The sequence below is a fragment of the Lytechinus variegatus genome, chromosome 3 (genome assembly GCF_018143015.1).
Source record: "Lytechinus variegatus isolate NC3 chromosome 3, Lvar_3.0, whole genome shotgun sequence".
Lineage (NCBI taxonomy): Eukaryota > Metazoa > Echinodermata > Echinoidea > Temnopleuroida > Toxopneustidae > Lytechinus > Lytechinus variegatus.
The window spans coordinates 7,134,365-7,161,128 of record NC_054742.1 but is presented as its reverse complement, the minus strand read 5'-3'; the positions used below and the strand labels follow the sequence as shown (position 1 = coordinate 7,161,128).

The following is a 26,764-nucleotide window of genomic DNA, read 5'->3' as shown; positions in this document are numbered from 1 at the left end:
CTGGATCCGCCTATGATTGTGAGCATGCTAATGGAAAAGCTCACACACTCATCCCCTCCTCCCCGAAGCTTGTTATTGTGGGGGGGGGGGGGGGGGCAAAAGGGAAGTGGGCGTGGTCGCATATCTCCATTGTGCAAGCGCTATCTCAGTACAGTATACCAGCGATGGACCGTACCGGTCTCAGCTGCAGAATGATAGCCGACGCGCCTCGCTTAGCTAGCGCGCCTCAGATTCCGTGCATAATAATACGAAGCCAAGCTGCAGTACGTAGCCGGACGGGCCATGGCAGGAACATTCCAACCAGGAACTGCTGCTATTGCAGCAACACAGGTTGAAATTTCAATTTCGTGCAGGTATGAATTCATGATATTTGGGTTTTTGTCATGGTCTTGGGCGGTCCGTTCCCGAGGTAAGGAGTTCAGTGAAATGCCACATTCAGATTTGTAATTGCTATGTACCGTAGTCCGTGCGGTACAAATAGGTCTAGGTCTACTCTTAATATATCTGCCCATGCTGCACTCATTCAGTCATGTCCAGGCGCGCCTAGCCAGGAGGCGTTCTGGGGTAAAAATCATAGTACTATTCGTACCTTTTACCCCCTAACGCCAGGCACTTGCCCGTATAGGGCCGCACGTCGGAAAGGAAAATGCAACTATACAAATGCACCAAACAGCGCCTTATAATTTGAATCTGACGTTAACACTTCTGTACATGGGTATAAATATCGGTTAGGAAAGTTTGGTATGATAGAATTAAATGAAAGGGAACAAAAATCGCAGAAATGGGATGAAGAAATAAAAGTAGAAGAGAGTTTACTCACATTTGTTGTCTTCGCCATCTTGGATCCATTGTTAATGCAACCTAGTTACGTGACGCTTATAGAGGGCGGCAAAATCAAGTGCTAAAATGTCCCGCTTCAACCACTGAACCAGGGGGGTGTTTCATCAATATTGTCACGCGACAACTGTCAGTATTGATGAAACACCCCCTGGTTCAGTGGTTGAAGCGGGACATTTTAGCACTTGATTTTGCCGCCCTCTATAAGCGTCACGTAACTAGGTTGCATTAACAATGGATCCAAGATGGCGAAGACAACAAATGTGAGTAAACTCTCTTCTACTTTTATTTCTTCATCCCATTTCTGCGATTTTTGTTCCCTTTCATTTAATTCTATCATACCAAACTTTCCTAACCGATATTTATACCCATGTACAGAAGTGTTAACGTCAGATTCAAATTATAAGGCGCTGTTTGGTGCATTTGTATAGTTGCATTTTCCTTTCCGACGTGCGGCCCTATACGGGCAAGTGCCTGGCGTTAGGGGGTAAAAGGTACGAATAGTACTATGATTTTTACCCCAGAACGCCTCCTGGCTAGGCGCGCCGGAACACTTTCAGTTTTTTTTGGGGCAAAATCCCAAAGGGGGCACAATATTTTTGACAGCGTGAGATACCGAAGCGATCGAGCGGGAGAGGCTGTGGGACCCCCCGCCACGGTAAGGACTTTGTGTAAAAATTGAGTATAAAGGTTGCGTTTCTAAAAGCATTCAAAAATAAATTTCTTGAGAATTAAACAGTCTTGAAGTTCTCTTTGCTCCTTCCGTTTCCTCCCTTCTAACCCAGACTGGTGTTTCTTCATGATCAGGGTCGCAGTTCCAGCAAATTACGAGCCTTATTGCAAACGAAATTGTTTCAAACAAACCAATGTACAATGTAATATAAGCCTTTTAAAGACTTTAAGATGACAAACATGACCGTACGCAGCCGGGGGCCGCCGATCGAGAGGGCAAAATTCACCAAAAGTGTGCACGAAATCCTTCAATTTTATTCTATAAAATGCAAAAGCTCCCCCATCACAAACCCCCTCGCTCTTAAGTTTCTTAAAAAATTTAGGTTATGCAGCCCCACCCACTCCCGGATTGTTTTTTTATTTTTGCAAACGTCCATGAATAACAAAAGCTGGGATGAACCAGAGAACATAGCTGCCATCTCGATCTGATTAGTAACAGGTAATGGGAAGAAGTTTTGGAATCTAAAATACATAAGTGCTATATCATATGAGCTGAAATAGTATCAGACAAAACGCCTTCCAATCATGTCGATGAAAAGGAATAGAGGAAAATACGGGGCTGTGAAAATATCTTAAGACTTTTTTTTTTTAATAGTAGAACAGTACTGTAACGCTTTTTCCCTTTTATATTCTTTATTTACATTTTTATTCATATCTCGGATAATATGAGTCTGGTCAAGAAGACACTTTCACAGATGATTTTGTTTTTTTCATGTCTAAACATTATCTCTAAGTTGCTTTCGAGTGGGATTCACCATTTTCACAAATTATAAATTATAATAAAAATAATTATCTGATAACATGTCTATATTGAGTTGAAATGACCTTGGTATTTTCTTTAGGGCACTGACTTGTTATCACTGTATTAACTCAATTTATATTTAGTTGAAAATGAAATAACTGAAACAAGTTTCTCGAGATGTTATGGTTTCTGGGCTTGACAGCTATGACATAGATTCCATAATTATGTTGCTCGAGTAACTAGTGTTCACGCGCGTTAGTGATGTCGGGTCCGGTCTGAGCGTTTCTGGGCGACCGCGCGTTTGTTAGACGATGACACAGCCAGCATCATAGAATTATAAACCTAATCATTGGTGGACCACTATCAATTTGCCATTCGCTTTTCGTCTGAAATGTATTCATTAAAAGGTAAAACGTTATCACACTGTAATAAGATGGAAAATGGGCTTATCAAAGGTATGTTTCACAGAGGAACTGTTCGTCAAAAGACGCTAGGCTTACTATGATAATGTATTTGCCCCGTCAGGGGCAAAATTTTTTCATTTTTTACAATGGAAATTACAATTTTCAGGCGGAAAAGTGCCTTCATGTACTTTTGTCCTTAAATAATTTATCATTTTTCTACTTTCAGGGGGGCACATTGGGGGGGGGGGGCAAAATCTCGTTTTGCCCCCCCCAAATTTTATTTGGGGGGGCAAGTGCCCCCCCGCTTCCGGCGCCCTTGGTCATGTCGTCAATGAACAAGGATATGATGAATGTTCTTAGTCTTACTCCATGATCCATCATGTCCATATGACATGTGGCAAAATATTAATGATTGGCAATGTTTGGCTTATTTTCTGTTTTCTTTGGGACAAATGCTTGATTTTTTAGCACTGTCAATTTCCAATACAGCTAAATGAGCTATAAATAATCATCACATTCTTTGGTCTCTGTTTAATTATGTTGGTTGTTCCTCTGAACTCCGTTGGCTCCACTCACCAATTAATTATGAGGAGAAATAAAGAAAATTAAAATGTTTAAAAACTCCTTGAAACAGACGACTGCTTGCACCAGCTGTCTAATCATCATATTGGCTCTTGAGTAAATTTGATTCTTTTTTTTTTTTCTAAATTCCAATTTTTGAGTGTTATGGTGAATACAAAAATTATTCCCAAGTTACTAATGAATAATTAATAAACAGCTGTATGGAAATTAGTATTTGGGGTCACAAAGGTGATATTTTAATGATTTTTTAAAGAGTGTTTGCATTAGCGTACCATAGTCCTACCTGTAACATTAGATTCCCCACGGCTACAGGCAGGATGGGTTTTAATGACACTTTGGCGATTTTTTTTTTAAACACTTGATTTTCTTCAAAGGGAAGGGCACCCAACAGCATTGAGTAAGTAAACTGGTGCAAATCGGCAAAGGTTTCGTGTATGATGGGGGGACCTAAAGCTACATACATGTACGCACTTTGTTTACAAACAATAAAAACTGCCAATTTTAATATTTGAACAAATTATCTTTCACTAATTTGTGCATGGAAACCATTCTAAAGATCATCAACCAAGAAGAAAATATAAAAACTCACGAATACGAAAATCCCGCCGTGTTTTCCGAATACCTCTTGATTTCGCCACCCGATGTAAAAGGGGTCCGGTCCTAAAGCTACGCACTCGATATATCATGCAAAGAATAGTATTTCCATTGCCTTAATTTCTAAAATATGTTCATATTAGTATAAGAAATTATGAAATTAAAGTGAATGTAACTCCAAACTTCCAAACAGTTGTTGGTTTTCTCTACATTTAGAGTTTTTCTGCAGCCGCCGTATAAACATTGAATACGAATCTTTCTTCCCTCTGCAGTCACAATTCCACATAGAGAGTGCGAATTTGCCATTGAAAACTGCATGCGCGATGAGTGGTGCATAGCTTTAGGACCCCCTACCATACAAAACATATGGGGTGGCTAAGGGTAAGTTTTTTTTCATTAACGTTAGAGTGGATAAAAGCATACTTGGGTACAGAGTTTTGTTATGGGCCAACTTTTTATTTCAGAAGGGGAGCCACCCCAACCAAGTTTGTCTTCACCTGTTGCCATGGCAATGGATTAATTAGAAAAATATTCCCCTGTATGGTAAAATAAACATGGCATTAATTACCTAACTTAATAATGTAAATCTTCAATTTGGATACAAATGAAATTTACAAATATTTAAGGTCAACGAAATAGTTACGATCTGTCAGTTGCCATGGTAACGGCTTATTTTCCACCCAGAAAAAAACGTAAATTTTTTATTTCTAGAAATGTAGAATCTGAATTTTTCTTTCATTTATCATAATTTTAGGGTGTTTAACATAAAGTGTTTGTTGAAAGATGCATAAATACCATCTTAGGCCATTGCTATGCAACAAAACATATTACAGTAAGTGTTCCGAGTTCATTAGAATGATATTGATGTTGCCTTGGTAATGCTAGAGTTCAGTGATAAAATGTTACATGTGTCCTGTTGCCATGGTAATGGCTTATTATCCCCAGAAAAATACAAAATTTGATAAAAATATGTAGTATCAGGATTTTGTCTCACCTGCATAGCAGAGTTAGACTATAGGCCCCGCTTTTCTGACGACGGTGGCGTCAACACCAATTCTTAAACGAAGCTTAAGTTTTTCAAATGACAGCATAACTTAGAAAGTGTATGGACCTAGTTCATAAAACTTGGACATAAGGGTAATCAAATATTACTAAAGATCCTGCCTGAGTTTTCAGTCACATAATCAAGGTCAAAGGTCATATGGTTAATGAACTTTGGCTAAGTTGGGGGTAGGCCTATTTGTTGAATTACCATCATAACTTCAAAAGTTGAATTACCGTCATAACTCTGAAAGTGTATTGTTCTACATGTAGTTCATAAAACTTGAACATAAGAGTTATCAAGTATCACTGAACATCCTGTGTGAGTTTCAGGTCACATGTCCCAGGTCAAAGGTAATTTAAGGTTAATGAATTTTGGCTAAGTTGGGAGTAGGCCTATTTGTTGAATTACCATCATAACTTCAAAAGTTGTTGGATCTAATTCATAAAACTTGGACATTAATTCACTGAACACCCTGTGCGAGTTTTAGGTCTCATTTTCAATGGTCAAAGGTCATTTACTGCCAATGAACTTTGACTATGTTAGGAATATTTGTTTTTGTTTTTTCCATTGTTCTTTAACATTCCCTTCCCCCCCTAAATTATGTAGTCACTCCCCCCTTTTTTTCCTTTTTATTTAAACCTATTGTTGCTGTTCTTCTTATAAAGCCTAAGTTGTCCTACTTTTAATTACAAATGATTAAGATTACTATAAATTTATTCCATGACAAGCTTCGCTTTTTAATAAGTCCCTCATTTTCACATGCTAACTGTAATCTATAATTTGTCCAATCATCAAAATGTGTTTGGAACAAAAAGAATTACATACACTCTGACTATTTCTTATGAATTTGTTAATTAATTATTGAAGTATTCTTATGACAGTTATTCTCGTATCTACATTCATATATATGTTTGTTATGTTTATTATCAGAAAATGGAAGTGAAATAAACTAAGCTGAAACTGAATATTTGTTTAATTACCATCATAACTCTGGAAGTGTATTGTTGTAGTTCATAAAACCTGGACATAAGAGTAATCAATTACCACTGAACATGTTGTGTGAGTTTCAGATCACATGACTAAAGTCAAAGCCCATTTAAGGTCAATGAACTTTGGCCATGTTGGAGGTAATTATTAAATTGCTTTCTAGTTTATGAAATGTGGACATAAGGTTAATCAACTGTCACTGAGTAGTCTTAAGTGACGTGATCAAGGTCAAATATCATCTAGGGTGAATGAACGTAGTATTTTATCATTATATGAAGGTTTTTTTTGTCAATTATTTTATAGTAGTTTTCAAAGTCAGCACTGCTGCTACATTGAATCGCGTAATGCAGGTGAGACTGCCAGAGGCACTCCATTTGTTGAATTTTGGACCCAACAGACCACTGACTGTCCCTGTAACTTGTTCCAATGTACTACTTCACCCTTAAAAACATTGAATAGAAACCAAATAAAGTCAAAGTAATAGATCAATCATGGATTTTTAGCTTATAACAGTCATTTTTGGCACCATCTTGGGTTTACCAAGCACCATGACTCATGGTTATCTCTACTCTTGCCTGTATCAATAAATTATGTTACCCCGTTTGGATAATTAGTGAGTTGTATCCATTTTCAGTATACCATGTATATGTTACCCCGTATGGATAATTAGTGAGTTGTATCCATTTTCAGTATACCATGTATATGTTACCCCGTATGGATAATTAGTGAGTTGTATCCATTTTCAGTGAGTGGCGGCCATCTTGGACGCCATCTTGAAAATAACCACTTTCTGGGATTCAGCTTTTGGTAGATTTTTAATATGCTCTTCCTGAGGTCAGATAGTACCAAAAAGCATTGAAAAACCATTTGTTGCAATTTGTTCCGGGTAGGGGTATTTTTGGTCGTATATTGACCAGTCTAATCCACTTCTCTTCATTCTTATTAATAACAAGTTTATTAAGTATTAAGCTTGGCCAGACTTAACCCTAACATTTAGTGTTTAGTGAGCTAATGTAGGTTTCAAGGTACACCATGTATTTTTCTTGGGCAAGTGTTGGTCTTGAAAAGGACCACCTAATCTTGACGTTTCGACAAGTGTGTTCTTGTCGTCTTCATTAACTGACACTTGCCCAAGAAAGATACATGGTGTACCATGAAACATATTTCACTATTTTTCTTCACCATTGAAACCTTCAGAGGTTACATTTAAGTGTTGGTTTGAAAAATAATAACTTGATTTCTGATATGAATTCCTTGGCTCTGTTTTTTCACATATTTAGTACATTCTTTTCTTCACCCCCCCCCCCTTTCTAAATGATGCAGAAATCTTCTGGATAAAGATGTTATGTCAAAGTCTGATCCAAGTGAGTATTGTAAATTCCATGTGGCAGTGGGTGATTTCAAGTACGGTGTTGAAATCTGGTGTTGGTGTTGGGACAACACCAACACCAGCTACAACACCGTACTTGAAATCACGCTGGTGTTGGGATTGACCTCGGAAAATATGACGTATTTCCGGCAGTTTGTGTTGAGCTCTGGTGTTGAATGTCGTCTGCTGAATCAAGCATTACATCGGGGGGGAGAGCATTCAGAATCTTTTGAATCACTGGCGTTCAGATACAGGGGCTCGAGGGGAGGCCATAAAACCCCAAATTTTAATGACCAACAAGAACAGGAGAAAGAGAAAAAGAAAGGAAAATAAAGAAAAAATTGATATCTCTGAAGATTATGTCAAATCTATTAAAAAAGAATAGATTTTTGTAATAATTGGTCAATTTTTTGCTTGCTCGCTTAGCTCAGTTGCATCCAGCCCCTTCAAAATGTTTGGCTCATTACACCACTGACTGGAATCCATTGACCAGCACACAAATTAGAATTAAAGGGGAAGTTCACCCTGACAAAAAGTTTATTGTAAAAAGAGCAGAAAAAATAATAAAAAATATTGCCGAAGGTTTGAGAAAAATTCATCAAATAATTAAAAGGTTATTAGAATCTCAATTATTTGATTTGTGACGTCATATGCGAGCAGCATTTCTACATAGCGAATGGTAAAAAACCAATGAAATGTCATTTTCTCAGAAAATCGAAAATGGTTTTCACTGTAACGTTTGTATATCAATAGACAAATCATTTCACACCCGATCATGAAAAGAAAACAAAATTAAGTCATCAGGAACCATACAAAATTTGAAATTCATACTTTTTGTATTACATAATACATGGGGCAGCTGCTCGTTTATGACGTCACAAATCCCAAATTTTGAACTCTAATAACTTTCTTACTCTTTAAAGGATTTTCCTCAAACCTTCACCAATATTTTTTACTATTTTTTCTGCTATTTTTACAACAAAGTTTTCTTCAGGGTGAACTTCCCCTTTAAGTTAGAATGTTTCTGCTTGCATGCTCTTTTGTGTCAGTCCAATGTCAATTTTAGGTAGTTTTTTTCCACCAATTTGCTCTACAGCATTCTGATGATACAAAATACATTACAAAAACTGAATTTGATTTTTTGGCTTCTTTCTTGTAGAGCTTTATGATGTTCACCAAACTTCTACTTATGATTTTGAAATTTTGAGTAGAAAATTGTTTATCCAAATTTATATGAAATTTATTCATAAATCACAAAAATATGATTCTTTGTCATTTCTTTATCAATTTCAATTCTGTTTCCTCAATTTATGTCACCAATATAATTCACTACAGTGTCAACTGGGCTGAAATTAAAGATTGTGTGAAATTTTGTTGCTAGATGCCGGATGAGCTCCAAATCATTGATGTGCTAGATTCCTCTTTTTGCAGAACTTAGCAAATTGGGAAGAAAAGTCTTGGACATTGATGCATTTTAGTAATAATAAGGCATTCAAGATCTGTTTGATATAGAAGTTTTACTTTCATCTTTCAAAGATTTTACCTTTGCATGATGTATTTGTGTCAATTACATTATTTTCATTTTGTATGCATCATAGTGTGTGTACTCTATACTACTCAACTGGGATCAAAGCAGTTCCATGAGGTAATTATAATCTTACTGGAGTATGACATTTATTAAGTTTGCTTGAATTTTGTTTTTCTAGTTCATTCAATCTTATTCTTTTCATTAATGGCAGAAAGAAGCTGCTGAAAACTGCTTATCTAATAAAAGAGAGCCAATGTAGTAAATTAGAGAGTCAAAAGGGCCTAAGCTTTCGATCCTAGCAGAATCTTTGTTGGAGGCGAAGATTCTGCGAGGATCGAAAGCTTAGGCCCCTTTTGAGACTCTCTTTTCATTAATGAATTAATTTGAAATTTACAAATATAAATACAAATGAAAAATATATGAAAGTCTTATTTGTGTGCATATGTGTGTGTGTGTGTGTTTATGTGCACTTTCTTACACTCATAACTAGGGACTTGAATTTCTTTAAATTGGGACATTTAAAATGGAGACTCACAGTGAACCCAAAATATCCTTAAAAAGTATTTGATTCCCAGTGATATTCTTAGCTGTATATATAATGATGATTTGTCTGGTCCTCAATTGACCAATTTCATACTGAAGCAGAATTTTGTGGTTTGGTTGTTTTATTGATTGAAAGAATGTATGATTTCAAAATTAAAGAGGTACTCTGGGCTGACAATAATAAAACATAAAGAAAAGTCAAACAAATCACTGCAAATTGATCAAAATTGGAAATGGGATAACAAAGTTATAGCATTTTGAATATTTGCATTATTCTGGTGAAATCGTTCAAGGCATGACTGTATGAATATTCAATGAGCAAACTGATGATGTCATATCCCCACTTGTTCTTTTGTATTTTATTATATGAAATTAGGTTTATTCAGATTTTTTCCTACAAGAAAAGAAAATTGATTGACAACTGATTCAGTGGGTTGGATGTTCATTGCTGCAACTTATTTTTCATTATAAGGGAGACACATCATTCACACAAAAAAATTAAACAATTATGATTACATGTAATAACATAAGAAAAAGGAAAAAGGGCATGTGACATCATCAGCCCACTTAATGAATATTTTTACAGCGTGCATATAACTTGTTTTCACAATGTATTGCTAAACTTAGATATTCAATAACTTTGTTATTTGTTGTCAGATCTTGAAGAAAATTTCAGCATTTTGCTCTGAATTTTACTCTTATTTATTAAGCTATAAATATTTTCAGCCCAGAGTATCCATGTAAAAGTATATCATGTCTGTATGTTTGTATTAAGGTGTGTAAGTATGAGGCTTGGGGTTGGTAGGAGTTTTAGTGTGTAAGGTTGGACAATTAGAACATAGTCAGACTTTGCATGACATAAACCAGGGCCATTCTATCACAAGGTATTCTATCTTGTATCTATCTGACTGTGCAATTTTCATATATTTTTTTCTGAAATTTTGTTTGATATTCTGTTAGAATGTAAATAGGTGTACTCTGTGTTTACAGGGTTTTTTTTATTTGAAAAGACCTAAAAGAAAATATTCGGGTTAGGAAAATCTTTTCTATTCTGAATGAATTATTTATCCCAGAAATTTCTTGAATAGGTATTTGAAATTAGTTTGTCTCATCTGCATAGCAGAGCAAGACTATAGGCGCTGCTTTTCCAACGGCGACAGCGGCATCGTCAAAATTGAAATCTTAACCAAGATTAAGTCTTTAAAATGTCATCAGAGCTTAGATATGGACCTAGTTCATGAAACTAGAACATATGGGTAATCAAGTATTATTGAACATCTTACCCGAGTTTCAGGTCACATGACCAAGGTCGAAGGTCATTTAGGGTCACTAAACCCAGACCATGTTGAGGGAATCAATATCGAAATCTTATCCAAGGTTAAGTTTTTGGAAATGTCATCATAATTTAGAAAATGTATGGACCTAAGTAATGAAACTTGGACAAAAGGGTAATCATGTATTACTGAACATCCTGACTGAGTTTCAGGCCACATGACCAAGGTCAGAGGTCACTTTATAGGGTCAATGAACTTTGGCCATGTTGGGGGTATTTGTGGCATTGTCATCATAACTTGAAAATGTAATGGATCCAGTTCATTAAGCTTGGACATGAAAACAATCAAGTATCCCAGAAAATCCTGTGCAAGTTTCAGGTCACATGACCAAGGTCAAAGGTAATTTAGGGTCAACAAACTTTGTTAATGTTGGGAGTACTGTTATCATAACTTTAAAAGTTTATGGTCTAGTTCATGAAACTGGACATACAGTTGAGGCCAGAATTTTACACACACCCAGGAAATTCAAAGGAAAGTTGACACTTGCCAAACATCATAAAATTTACTGTGCCCTACAAGATATTTTTGCTTTCATGACAAATTTGATATCAAACAAATGAGTATGTCATGCCCCTTCATTGCAATGCTTTGTCATCAGGAGCTGAAAAATATTTAGGTGTCATTTTTCCCAAAAAAATTCTTTATATTTTAGGCATATTGAAAGTAAAAACTTGACAAAAACATTTTTTTGTTCATTGACATATCATGATAGAAAGTGTAACATAAATCATAGATTCTACATTTATATATTTCTTTAAAATGATGTTTGAAAATGTGATAAATAAATAATAGAATACATTTGGCACAAATATTACTTTTTTTCTTCAAAGAAAATTCCACCTGAAATATATATTTCAATCCCAATTGCATCCCAATCATGTGAAAGAGCTTAATATGCTCTTTTATTTTTTTACCAAATCCGTCATGTAGGTATTTATATTTCTGAAGATATAGCAAATTTTACGATGTTGGTAAGTGAACAAATTTCACTGAATTCCATGGGCATATGTAAAATTTTGGCCTCAGTGGTAAGAGCAAATGAGCAACCATGTACCCCTGAATATCCTGTTAGCTTTTCAGTCACATGACCAAGGTCAAATATCATTCAAGGTCAGTGAGCTTATGCCATGTTGAGAGTATTTGTTGATTTGCCATCATAACTTTGAAAGCTTATGGATCTAGTTCATGAATTGTAGACATAAGGGTAATCAAGTTTAAATGATTATTTTGCACAATGTCTTAGGTCACATGATCAATGGTTAAAAGCCAATTTGGGCCAAAGGACATAGTATTTTATGATCATATAAATGTTTTCTTTTGTGAATTTATTCAATAGCTGTTTTTAAAGTTAGCACTGCAGCTATATCAACTTGCGTAATGCAGGCGAGACTGCCAGAGGCGTACCACTTGTTTATGATAACCTTCCTTATAATATTTTCCTGTTTATTGCAAGGTCACTTAAGGCATTGTTAGCCAATGACTTTATGATTATGTGTGAAGAAAATATCAGGATGATAAATAGAAAAATGGAATAAGTTGAATTTTTTTTCAAATTTTTTCATGATATTAACTTTATTTATTTCTGTCTATCCTTCCAACAGTATGAAAGAACAGAACACATCAAGAATACTCTTAATCCTGATTTTGTTCACAAATTTCACTTGACGTATCACTTTGAGGAATGTCAAAGACTTAAATTTGAATTGTAAGTTTGTCTCCATTTTAATACATATGTGTTGAGGGAAAACAGAAATCTTTAAATCTGATATGAAAGTCTGACCATGCCTTCAGCTGAAACTTAAAGATTTTTTAAAGAATTTAATTTACTTATTTGCAATTCTTAACAGTAACAGTGATAATTTAGATCTTGATTGTCAAGCTAAAACTTCCTAGAAATAGACCATTGATTTTACTTTTGTAATTGTATGCTTTATTTTCAGAAAAGAAATGAAATGCAAGTGTATCCTTTCAATTTTTTCCCATTTTTTTTCCTTCTCTGCCAGATATGACGTTGATTCTCCAAATTCCAAACTGGATCATCATGTAAGGATTATACACTCTACTTAACAGTTATTATTGTTATCATACTTGTTGTCATCGTCATTATCATCATCACCACTACCTCCTCCATCATCACCAGGATCATCATCGTCATCATTGTTGTTGCTATAATCAATGATGATATATATTTTAACAATCAGTTTATTTTCTTTGGATATGTGATATTTAACTTTCCAAGCATAGGTTCTTTGAATAAATTTTTCATCAATATTTGTCTGATTTTCTATTATGTTATTGGCTTGTTTTAGGATTTCTTGGGAAGGCTGGAAATCACCCTTGGTGAAATCCTTGGCTCAGCGAACAACAAGGTCGAGAGAAAGCTTATGTGAGTTTGAATTGAAAAAAAATATATTTTATCACTTTGGGATTCCTGCCTTTCTCTCCAGGGCAATTCCATAGCAACATTAAGGTGTCATTTTGAACTACCCCAAATTTGCTGAATTCACTCCTAGAAAACAATTAAACAGAAACATAATAAAAGATAATATATATCCATTTGAAAAGGACAGTGTCATTTTAACCAAGAGTATACTGGACACTGTAAAATGTAACTGACAGATATCAATCCATTCTCATTTTAATTCCTACAAATTGAAAATTAGTGAATTACTCAACCTCGAAGGCCACATCATTAATGTGATTTGATTTTATATGAAGTTTATTTGATGTAGTATTAACTATGTAACTTGTGAAAATAAATCTAATAAAATAGCTATGTATCTATTTATTTCAGAGTTCTCCACTCAAAATAAATTAAAGATTGTGAAAGAGAGGGAAAAAATAGAGAGAGAGAGAGTTAGAGAGAAAAAGAGTGAGTGAGAAAGAGGGATGGGGCACAAAGGAAGTAAAAAGGAAAAAAAAGTGTCCACAAATAAACTTCATAAACTATAAGCTAAAACAACAACAACAACAAATATTTACAATTGAATGGTACACACCTCATGAAATTCAAAACAGCAACAATTATTAGTTAAGATTCATGAGTTAAAGATAGACTTTCTTATTTTCTTTCCATTCAGATATCCAAACAATAAACCATGTGGATCTATAATATTATCAGCAGAAGAAGTCAGCGACTGCAAAGTAAGTCTATGTTAAAAATTATAGCTAAGATCATTAGCTCTTAAACAAGGGGACTGATTATGAAAAATTACTTGTAATTTCATAGGTTTGATATCTTATTTTAATTTCCAGGTCCCAGTCTTACAGAACTGTCATTAAATGCATGTTTACAGGTATCCACAAATTTTTCAGTTTTGATGCTCATGCTTCTCAAAAACATCTTTTAAATCACATATTTTGGTTAAACTCAGAATATTTAGAATGATAGATGAAACATAAAAATAATCAAGAATTTGTGGGTTTCGTTTTATTGTGTCATTTGGCAGGACTATATGGCGATATCATGAAATGAGTTTTTGAATAGCTGACCTCCATTTCCCTCTATTTTTACTTTGCTTCTAGAAATTGCTCAAGTCACGATAATCTGATAGCATTACACCAGTTACAGGTAGAAAATAGAGACATTTTTTCACAGGTGAATGGAATTGCCTTATGCAGCAGAAAAGATAAAATACCCCTTTTGACATTATAGACATGGAAGGAAAACTCTTAAGATTAGAACAATCATTTTGATCTTTTTCAATTTCTTGTAAGTTTGGAAGAATGTTTGGGGTGCAGGTCCACTACAAAGTGTTGCTTTGATAATATTAGAGATGTCCTCATACTCAAGATATGACCCGAAATAGCTGAAATGCTCAAACATTTGTGTGCAGTCCCATGAATACTTTTCTATGTGCAGCTGAAGCAACTTACTGCAAAATGGAGCTCCTTTGTAATCATTTTAGTGATTCTAAAATCTGAAAGCGTATGTACAGTATTCCTCAGGTATATTGTCATAATTTCCAAATCACTTTACAACAGTTTCCTCCACAATCTATCTCATTATCAGAACATATGTTGATCCGTTATTTAATGAGACATGCATTTTTCATTGTTTTAAACAGGATGAGGTACATCTTCACTTCAGAGGAAGAAAACTGGACAAGAAAGATTTCTTTGGCAAATCAGATCCGTACTTGGTTTTCTATAGATGTAATGAAGACATGAGGCATGTTTTTGACATTATTACAGACTTTTATATTCATTAAACGATTAAGTTTAGGGATTACTATGAATGGGAGAGTTTAAATAGTGATTTTATGTAAGTGGCAAATGGTTTGTGAAAAAATTATTGGACAATGTTATGAATTCTGAGGGGATTTGAATATTACTATCTATCTGAAGCTATCATTGAAAAAGTGTTAGTTTATTTTATGTACTCAAACTAAAATCGCTAAGTTTATTGTCCACATAAGAAAGATAGGATGGAGGAAAGGAAGCCTATTTTTTTTTAAATGACACATTAACAAAAAATCTTACCTAAATTCAGGCAAAGCCAAGAAAAGAAATTCAGTCTTTTTCAGCAGATGCAGGATTGATAGTATCTGAAAATATATTACAGTGTGCATTTTTATTAAAGATAGTACACAGTGCAATACACTTTTGCCATTGACAGTGAATGGTTCAGTATACTCTTAATTAATTATCAATAGCCCTTAAAAAGACATTTATTAACATTTATTGCTCTCAATATTGTTCAAGTTTAATTATTGGAAATGGAATTAGTATAAAAAAAATGGGCTTCTTTATTGCACTCTTTATGGGTTGGGTGTTTTTATTATTTGTAGTTTAATTGCAGGTTCCTTAGATTATTTTAATTAGATTTTACATGAATATTCTTCTCATTTGCAGTTTTACAATATGTCACAAGACTGAAGTGATCAAGAACAGCTTAGATCCAGTTTGGAGACCTTTCTCACTCATGGTTAGAACTCTATGTAATGGTGATCTTGATAGAACCATCAAGGTTGAATGCTATGACTGGGATAGCGATGGAAGGTAATAGTACTATTTATTATTCTCTTCTGATATTATTTAAGACCTTTATAACTCATGGTTAGAACTCTATGTAATGGTGATCTTGATAGAACCGTCAAGGTTGAATGCTCTGACTGGGATAGCGGTAGAAGGTAATAGTACTATTTATTCCTTGGTCAATTGAGACAAGCTTTTTTTTTCCCTTTCAGGTGATTTATCAGTGGACCAATTTTTTTTTTTACTCTGATGGTGAGTCAGAGTGTCATGGTGACCTTAATTGAACCATGATGATAAATTTACTTGTGATATTCATACTGATAGATGAATATTTTGTACATTTGTTTATTTATTTATTTATTTATTAAAATATCTTTATACAGGATAGCAGGCTCAGATTAACTGTTTTTCAGCCTGGTCCTGTTAACATAAAAATAACAATATATACATAATAGATAAAAAAAGTAACATTGGGTTCTGTAATGATTGAGTTCAATAACATTTAAAATTAGAATTATTACATGTATAAGAATATAAATTTACATAAATAAATAAGAATATAAATTTGATCCTGATGAATGAATTATATACTGAAATATACTTTGTTCTCTGGATGGCAGAAGGGATTTCCCTATTCCTGTTGGTCTGGAAGAATTCTGTTTTTATTGAGTATATTTGAAATCATGTAACCATCAATCTCCCTCTGAATTCAAGCCATTTTTTTACAATTAACATAAGTGGTCACTGTGTGATATATACAAATATCTTTATTCTAGTAATGCAGAAGTAATGTTTTTTTTTTCAATTTTAACAGTCATGATCTGATTGGTGAATTCAATACTAATATGAGGGAATTATCTACCAGGAAAGGAACAACATTTGATGTAAGTTTATCAAAGAATGTCACAACTCTTTAAAACTCAAACATTGTTCATATGATTCCCCCACCCTGTCTATAATAGAGAGCATAAGTTTGTTTGGGTGATTCGAGAAATAGAGGCTGTAACTCAAGAAGGTTTTGGGAATAAGAACCTTCAAATTTTAGGATGTGACACACTGTACTTTGATTCAATATCAATAATAACTGTTGGATAATTGTGGTGTTGAGCAGATCGGATACACGTATCAATTTCTATTGTGTAACAAAAAACAAATACCTGAGAAAAGAAGTCGAGTACCTGTACTCAGCAGTTTTCACATTTATTTAAACATTTATAAATGTGAAAAGTTTAAGCAAATCACAATTTCTGTTAAAAGAAGAAAAAGAAGATATATTCCTAATTCTTCCCTTTTATGCAGCTCATCAACCCGAAGAAAGCCAAGAAAAAGAAAAGCTACAAGAATTCTGGCACAATTGAACTGTTAAACTGTTCAATTGAGAAGAGAGCAAGTTTTTTAGACTACATAACGGGAGGGATGCAAGTGAACTTCACTGTAGCAATAGACTTCACTGCATCAAATGGTAAGTAATAGAGGTATATGACCAATCTATTTTCAATAATAATGTTAATGGTCGGGTTTTTTATAGCGCATAACTAATATGTCTCTATGCACTTCAGAAAATGAAGGAGAGAAAGAGATATGTTGGTGAGTTCACTATGCTGGGGTAAGGTACAATTTAGATAAGTATGTTTTAAGGGCTGTTTTGAATTTGTTAACTGAATCATTTGTTTTCAGTGAATTTGAGAGTTTGTTCCATAAAACAGGGGCTCCATGAGCAAATGAAATCAAATAGTGCAGCTTTCATGTGAAACACATTCATCTGCACTGAATAAAAAAGAAGATTTGTTTCTAGAAAAATCTATTTTGATTTGGATGTATTGACATTGACAGATAGGCAGGTTTGTTTCAAGTTTAATAATTACCTCTTTTGTTTTACATTTTGGTTTGTTTAGATAGTGTTGAGGATTTAATTGTAGATTCTGAGTTTTTTTTTACTGTTTTGGTTTAATAATTTTTACATAAAACCTACTAGTACTGATATCCTTGTTGATTGTTTTGAATACTCTAACTACATTTTAACTCATTTAAAAATAGTTTTGATTATACTGTATAATGTTTAAGATAGCCATTGTTATAAATCATTGTTTTATATTGATCCCAAGGTAACCCAAGTCATGGAAACTCACTACATTACATCAATCCCTATAGTCCTAATCACTATGAACAAGCCATCACAGCAGTAGGAGAAATCATCCAAGATTATGATTCAGATAAACTCTTTCCAGTTCTTGGTTTTGGTGCTAAGATACCTCCTAATGGACAGGTTTCACATGAATTCCCTGTGGTAAGTTAACATTAGTGCTGCCATTGGCTTACTGTGTTTATTATTTCTGTCCTGTTTTTGTTATATATCATTTATTTTACCATATCATTATTATTTATGATGATGATGGTAATGGTGATGATGGTGAATGTGATGTTGCTGTTGTCGTATTCATTATTTGTTGGTGTGGAGAAACTTCAGAATTTGCTTGCATTGCTGGGATTCTTATCTTCGGTGTACTTTTTAAAATGAAAAAAGAACCAAATGAACTGATGATTTTGCAAAGTACAATGTTATATTTTGTTTATATTGACAGACTTTCAATTCTCAGAACCCATTTGTAATGGGCTTGCCTGGAATCCTACATGCATACAAATCTTGTATATCTCAGGTACAACTTTATGGTCCAACAAACTTTGCACCAGTCATCAACCATGTAGCAAGGTGAGTACATCTAATTGGATATAACTTTTAAACATTGCAGTTGGTCTTTTCAAGTTTGATGTAATTGCTGGGAATGGTTTCAGAATAAACATTCAGATTGCTCTCCCTTATCCTAATTTCCACAACCTAATCTTAATGTACAATTATGTAAATCCTTGATTGCTCAATGCCTGGTGAAATTCATCTCAGGACCAGCTTCATTTTAAGTTTGATGCCATGCTGAGTAAAAAAGTGATCTTACGCCAGCACCAAAAGGTCAACTCTACTTGAATTCACCCATTTTGTGTATAATTTGTGTGTGACTGGGAGATAGTGTCAATCAGATATGATCCTATTTATCTTGGTCATTGTTACTATTAATAGCTAATCTTTTGGATGTGTTGGTCTATTTTTACACCACACCCATTTCCTTGACTAGATTCTATTCCTACCCTTTAAACCAATAGATTGTCATGGTAATGTTTTGTCTATTTTGAGGTTTAAAATCTGAAATTCATCAGTTTGTCCTCTCTGATTCAATAAGGGGTAGAAATACTTTGTGTAGAGTTCAATGGGTCCATTATGCTATGAAGATTAGCACGCACTCATTGACTGGAATCATACATGCAGTATACTCTCTTTGCTCTGACACACTGCGCTGGCAGTGTTACTTCTGGTTGCGTATCAGACAGCTATTTTGTATGGAGGGAAAGTTTGTACAAGTTGATTGTGTATCAGTGATCTTGATAAGTGTTTAATACAAAAGTGATATATCATAAATCAATAAGAAGTGTGCAACACTAAAGGGTGATATTGGTTTTCATTATGGCTAGTAATCCATGAACAAAGGGTATGGATGTAGAACAACTCAAAGCTGGTATCTCTAATTTTTTCACCGAACATTGTACATGTATGAGCAAGAAAATAATATGACCTAAAAATAAATACAGTTTGGCAGCTAAGTCTGCAGCATTTTTCCATCAGAACTAAATTTGATTAGCTGTATACTCCTCTCCTCACCCTGATAGACTTCATCAGCTTTGGAGACAGCTATTTGGTAATTAAAATCTAAATGAAACTAACTAGAAGATGTAGCTCAAATTTATCAGAAAGGGCTTACCTTGTATTGTGGTGTTTAATAGAAAGGGAGTAGCTGTGTCTTTATTTTATATCGGAATAGTGTTGAGATCATCATTTTAAATACGGGTACAAATATATCCTTGATAAAACAGCAATTTAAACGTGATGAAATATGTTTGGTTTTATTTGTAATTACAGGTTTGCCAAGCAATATCCAGATGGTTCAAATTATTTCATTCTTCTGATCATCACTGATGGTGTTATATCAGATATGGAGATGACCAAGATGGCTGTTATTAGTGTAAGTCTTGAAACCTAAACTGTAGATATCTTATGAGATAAAATTCAGCTTGAAGACGCATACACTGTATTTCATTTAATCTTTTTTCACAATGCTAAGCAATGTAGAAATGCTTATAAAAAGAGTTGGGAATCATTAAAAGCTATGTAGTGTGTGCACAGCGCTTTGTAACCGATAGGAAAAGACGCCATAACAAATGACCTTTTGGATTGGATTGGAAGGAAAACATTCTTGCAAATCTCTTTCCAGTTTCTGATTGACTTTCTAATGTGTTTTGATCTTTTGCCTGTGTAAGTCCATTTTTAAATCAAAGAGAGACCAACACCACGAACAACTTGTAACAAATTTTAAACTTCCCCTTGAGGAGATGAAAAATCATAATGTATAGAAAACTTGAAAAAAAATCATTGAGAGTGCATCAATGGTGACTGTGCTAATTACTCTCTTCTACGATATTTTTGCTTATACAGGCTAGCAAATTACCGATGTCCATTATCATTGTTGGAGTAGGCCCAGCAGAATTTGATGGTAAGCAGCTGCAAGTATTTACACCACCTTTAGATCATTTCTTAAAAAACAAATCATAGTATCTAGAAACTTCACTTCTCCCCCCACCTTCCCACCATGTGTATACATCTTGCTGCTCTTTTTATATTTAAGGAGTTCATGGTGAATGATAGTTAAAGCTTGATATGAATATTTAGAAGAAAGATACACACTTGTAGCTAACTCACAAGCAGTTCACAAAATACATTATCAGTTCCTTTCACAGCCCAAATTCATAAGAGATATCATGAAAGCCCCCCTGCTTTTTTTAAATCCCCATGTATGATTTTTGTCTATGCATGCATGCATACTGATTATGATCTGATTATATAATAGTTGCTATGTACTTCTACTCAACAATAATTGTTATTAGTCTTAATTTAGCACAATTTATTGTTGGTGGTGTGTACTGCACTCAATTCAGCCCTTTGTCTATATGTTCTGATATTTTGACAAGGTTAATAATACCAAACGTTTTTCTGTTTTTTTATTACAGCAATGGAAGTATTAGATGCAGACAAGCAAGCATTATCATTCCGAGGGCAGGTGGCGCAAAGGGATATTGTACAAGTAATAATGTCAATTTTTTTCACATTCTGGAATAACTTGCCTCTGAACCAATAAGTACCATGCTATGCCCCCCCCCCCTAAAAAAAGAAATAAAAGATGTATCCCATTAGTCAGTCATTAATATGGGTGAGTTAGGTTACCAGGTATATGTCTCTTTAAAAGCTTTTAGAAGGTCACACAAAGATATCATTTGAGAGAAATTTGAGTAATAAGTTGATTGATATCTGGAGAGAATTTCAGACTTATACAGTATACATGTAAGGTGTGGTTTTTGCCTTGTACTTTTGTGGAATATGTTTGCTTGGATTAGGCAGTAGTTAACTGGAGATGTTTAAGAAAAAGATACATATTAACTAGAAGTGTGATGTAATGTCACATTCATTCCTCATAGCACATACACACTGAAAATAAACTGAAGTGCAGAAAGTTACAAGTGTAATTAAATGTTAAAATTAGTAATATTATTTTATAAAAAATGTTTAACTAAATATGAACTAGATATTAAGCCACATCTACATTATTATTTACTTGCCCATTGCAATGGCCACCGCTCTCTCCTCCACCGCCATTCAAACAGATGAAGGTTAAAACCACTAAAAAATGCACCAGGTCCAAGCCTCAACCCTGATATCCCATAATTCTTTGGTTTTCACTGCATTCATCCCATGATAACTCTAGTGAATTTCTAAAAACTTTCTAAAAACAAGGATACAAGAGAGAGAGAGAGAGGAGAGGGGTAAGGAAGAAAGTGATCATTGTGCATTAATGCACTACACTGATAGATTTATGGTCCAAGTTGGCATTGGCCTTCTGATCCTTTGATCAAAGAAGCCTTAGAAGGGACATGAAGGGAAAAAAAGTAATTTTGAAGAAGCTCATTATGAAATGAAAACATACAGTAAACCCCCAAATTCCCAAGCTAACATAACATAGTGTATACACAGATTTTTTCTGTGATAAAGCATGTATTACCTCCTACATCTTGCTACGTTTATTTTCAGTTTTTAGTTCAGAGACAACCTAGGCCCGATATTTCACAAAGGTGGTTTTGAAAACCATCGGTTGAACCAATGGGTTATGCAGATTTCCTATATAAATTATGCTTATTTACAGTGTATATTAAAAGTATCTAATGCTAATGCACGATTTTGTCACAGTGCACCAGATTGACACCTGTTGCTATGGTTATCCAAGCTATTTTATTCACGAGTCCACTGTTTTTAATATATGGGGGCACTGTTCAAAACAGTGGACTCATTAATGAAATGGCGTAGTCAATATGACGCATTGTGCATCAGTACTGGTCATTTTTTTAGATATGCCCTAAATTAAGCACAATTTATACAGGGAGTTTGCATAAACCATGGGTTCAACCGATGGTTTTCAAAACCACCTTTGTGAATTTGGTTTTGGTCATTGGTGTTATAATTGTGTATTGTTCATTTTACAACAGTTTCATTTATATTGAAATTGACTTATTGTAAAGTATGTCTCTGATATGATTGCCTAATATATCATCAAAAAATTTAGAAATAATGTAAACATGATCAAGAGCTCTCAACTAAACTTTTTATTCATCTTTCATCTATTTATCCAGTTTGTGCCTTTCCGTGACTACATCAGCAGTACTGGGGGTAACGTGGGTCTGAGTCAAGCTAGACTAGCCAAGGATGTCTTAGCTGAGGTTCCTGATCAAGTCTTAGGTTTCATGAAGACCAAAGGAATCACTCCTGATAAACTTCCCAAACCTACTCAACTATCACAAGGTCAAGTTCCTTCTGCTCCTCCAGTCTAATCTATTCTTCAATGTCAGAAGGTTCTTTTGTATTCATTTTGTCATGTTGTTTGATGAAATCCACTTACACCTCTTAATTATATATCACTGTGTCTATTGGTGAGCTTAGTAACAAAATGCTTTCTAAAAAATGATTAAGATCCATTTACTTGAATTTATTTCAGTTAACCCTGCATTTAACAACTTTCATAGATTGGGTATTCCCAGAAATCATCTCTTGCATTCATGCTATGCGATATGGAACAAGTTTTGAATGAATATATTTTGTTGTTGCGATCTGTACATATTCAGATAGCACAAGTTGATAAACATGTATGAAGCTTTGTGTGGCAGTAGATGCATTAAATTGAGTCTCAATGTGCAGGGATAGTTTAAAGTTCTACATTTTAAATGAATAACATTGATGCTTGGTATTTGCAAGCCCCGAATATAATCAGATTTTTGATTTCCTTCTTATTTATTCTTCCTCTCAACATGATCACTAAATGCCTACATTTTTCCAAAACAAGTTTAAGATGCATTGATCATAGTGCTTTATAAACATGTTTTGTTTTATTTTACGTGTATGCAAGCCTTAATGTATAATTGATGAAGCTGCTATTTGGTTTCATATCTGTGCAAACCTGTTTGTATTTCTGCAACTGCCCTGTTAATGATGTAATATATTTCCCTGTCATCAAATTCCTCAGGAAATCTTGTTTTTGCATTTATCTTTTTTTTAATCAGCTAAGAGTAAGGAAATATTATACATAGGTGTCGAAGTTCTTCCAAATTTGAACTGACCCTCTACTAGAATTTGACTTTTTATGTGAGTAGAGCCATTGTGGGTGCCTATCTTTGGTATTACTCTTGATAATACTAATTGCCTCAACATTTTCACTCAAATAGCCTAATTTATTGCATTAAATTGATCAGTGATACAGGCTCAGAAATAAGCTATGGAATGTCTAACTTTACTACAAAAGAATGTCTTAACTTTAGGGTATATCATGTTTGATGAATATCAATCATGTTTATACCATAGATTATGATGATATAGTGATTTAGGGTATGATGGCTGAATATTATCCCATAACCAATATAAGTATGTTGAACATTTTGATTATGTGCTTTATAAGATATGTGATACCAACACAATGAATTATTTTGTTTAACAAAATGAATTACGGTAAGTAATGTTAAGTGAAAATATAAGTTGTCTATAGGATATAAATGATAAATAATGAATGAAGTAATTAATGATTTAATTAGAGTGAGTAACAGACATATATTTACATAGGTATCACACTTCCTCATATATGAATGTAAAAATTACTTAAAAGCTACCAATACGTGTTCTGTGGAGGATTTGTAAGGTGATATATTATTTAAGAACAGTGGAGATCTGTAAACATATATTGAATTGATTCTAAATGATTTAGTGTAATATAATACATGATGTTCATATACATTCAAAGCATTGCATTCCTGCCTTGCCATAAAGTTCAAGTGAAATCTTTCATATTTTTTATATTTTCGAAAATGTATTTTATAAATGCTAAATATGATTTGATTCGGGTATGCATGTAACTACTTAATTCATTTCTGACACCATATCAAAATACTATTGTAGCAAATGTCAGATATCAATCTGATTTGGCTATCATTTCACTCTATTAGTTATACGCAGAGAGCTTTGCTTTTACCTGAACTATTCTGAATCTTTAAAATTTACCTTGTTTTATTATCTCCATAATGTGCATAATTTCAGGGGAAATTAAGATATCACTCAGGGGGTTAGTTTTTCTACTTTTATTCATTGTTTGTATTGATCTCAAGAGCGTAGCTGGGGGGGGGGGGGTGACATGGAGCTAAATATTGCAACTTACATGTAGATTGTGGACATTTGGGCTTATATCTCTTGAGTCACCCCATGTATTTTCCTATTTAATTGTCAACTCTGTAGGATTATATTATATATATTCTAGGATTGTAAAACATGATCTAATTAGCAATCTATATGAGGATGGTCTTGCTTGTTTATTCAGGAAATATTATATCCTGAATACAAAGGTCTTAATGCCTGAAACATTTGCTTATATTTTTATTTTGTTTTGTCAATTTATTCAATGGATCATCATCAGCTGATATTCTGAACTTGTGTAATTCAGCAATTAATTTAATTGTTAAGAGAAATGTCATAAAATGATTTCATTGAAGTATGAGGAAAATGGATGTGGCAAACAAAACATGATCTAATCACTTGTCTTTTGTAGATGATAATTTATTTGATTATTTTGAGTTGAGTGAGATAATTTGATGGAAATTCTGCTTCAAATCAAATGGTTGCCTTTTTATGAATATTAGAAGTAGATTAGGAGGAAGACTTATTCATACCATTCAAAATTGTTTTTATTAGAATTGTAAAGTACTCTCGCTATCAGTACATGTAAGTAGGAATTATATTTGTAGATGTATGTTAATTTATCTATCAATATTAATTATGAAAAGGATATATCAAATGTATTATCTTCTCTTGATATACATGTATTACCATAAGGAAAGCAGTATACTGTATAAAGTTATGTAAAAATGTTGTATATAGATGGAGTTATTATAATAGTAACTGATCTTTGTTATGGGAAATCTTTATTTTTTGATAAACTTACATACATTTATATTTGGATTTGTGACTAATATTTTTTTTCATCATTTAGGTTATAATTCCAGCTGATAGTTATATGACTTATTACAGAACACATAATCATGCCTTCATTGTTAGTATAGCCTACCAACTTGTCATAAATCTGTTTTCATTTCAAACAAATATGAATTGCAATCAGAAGTAAGATACTGATTTTTCAATATTTTAGCTTTTTAATGTTTCATTTTTCCTGCATGATTAATCATGCTAATATCTGAATAGTGCATTTTCTATTTGTTCTTTAATGTGATATACTGTAAATATGTTTTGCATTATTAATTAACAAATATAGGGGTATGAAAAGCTCACATTTGTATAAAAGTATGTAAGTATTTGTAATGAAAACTAACTTATTGCCAACAAGAATTTTGTCACTGTTCACATACTAATAATAGATTTAATTGTGATATTTCAGTATATGGTATATGATAATAAATAATGATTATAAAGAAAAAAATATAATACTCAGTGGTATTTACCAATTATAATTATATATATATATATATATATATATATATATGTATGTATTGTAGATAGCTCTGGGGAACTTTGATTGAAGCTACGCCTTCCATTGTTCTCCTCATTCATTTCTTTCACAACATATATATATATATATATATATGTATATATATATATATGTATATATATATATATGTATATATATATATATATATATATATATATATATAGACAGAGAGGTTTTTCATTGCAATTCATTTCAAAGTATTTTCTTTATATTATGTATAAAGATAATACTTGGAAATAAACATATATATATATATATATATTCATCTCTCTCTTTTTGTACTGTTGCGCTTCGCGTTTTATCTATTAGCGCGATGCCTTTTAGGCTTTGCATTTTGCGCCGTGTTTTTTATGCTGTTGACTAATAAATTCATCATTCCTGATGAAGCCCTATGGGCAAAAATTTTATCTAATTCTCTCTATGGTTGATTTATTCACATTGCTTTATATACACTGTTGGTCATAAAGGTGGAATAAAATATTTTTGAATAAAAATCGACAGTTTTGTTGGTATTTGAAAGACTACGCTTAGACAAAATGGTAATTGAGTGATTACATAATGTTTCCCCATTACACAGGTGACATTATAACATGAGAAATTTGGATTACATAATAAATTATTTTGTTGTAGACTATAAAAGCCTATGCATATGATATTCTGCCCCTTTCCCTGATTTAGCACTGTGTATAAGAAGGTTGCATTTTTTTGAGTTCCTTGTACCGTTTGAAATAAAAATTGGTAGAGACGTTCCCTGGACTATGCCTGGTCCAACGGCAACAGCAACACGCAAGAGAGTGGTAGCACGGCGACTGGAGGGCTACAAGCAGACTGATATCGCAGAAGTCCTAGGGATATCACAGAGTGCAGTCTCTAAGATCCTGAAACGTCAACGTGAGGCGG

At 33.6% G+C, this 26,764-nt stretch overlaps 1 protein-coding gene across 1 annotated transcript; it reads left to right on the top strand.

The window, feature by feature from the left end:
• The first annotated feature begins 211 nt into the window (after window positions 1–211).
• Window positions 212–24,239, top strand: LOC121410108 (copine-8-like). The gene is made up of 17 exons (XM_041601984.1): window positions 212–353; window positions 7,247–7,287; window positions 8,891–8,937; window positions 12,299–12,402; window positions 12,701–12,740; window positions 13,007–13,083; window positions 13,778–13,841; window positions 14,765–14,868; window positions 15,552–15,698; window positions 16,489–16,558; window positions 16,974–17,136; window positions 17,780–17,961; window positions 18,257–18,384; window positions 19,642–19,744; window positions 20,215–20,272; window positions 20,787–20,860; window positions 22,458–24,239. Exons 1-17 carry the CDS (start codon window positions 283–285, stop codon window positions 22,653–22,655), a joined length of 1,671 nt encoding a protein of 556 aa, XP_041457918.1. The 5' UTR covers window positions 212–282; the 3' UTR covers window positions 22,656–24,239.
• The last annotated feature ends 2,525 nt before the right edge of the window (window positions 24,240–26,764 follow it).

What these genes read in the sequence shown, in the direction of transcription:
- LOC121410108 (XM_041601984.1), top strand. Translation starts at nt 283, where the DNA reads ATGGCAGGAACATTCCAACCAGGAACTGCTGCTATTGCAGCAACACAG. An exon ending in TATGTCAAAGTCTGATCCAA is followed by an intron (nt 7,288 to 8,890) that starts GTGAGTATTGTA and finishes TATGCATCATAG; the next exon opens with TGTGTGTACTCTATACTACT. An exon ending in AGACTTCACTGCATCAAATG is followed by an intron (nt 17,137 to 17,779) that starts GTAAGTAATAGA and finishes ATTGATCCCAAG; the next exon opens with GTAACCCAAGTCATGGAAAC.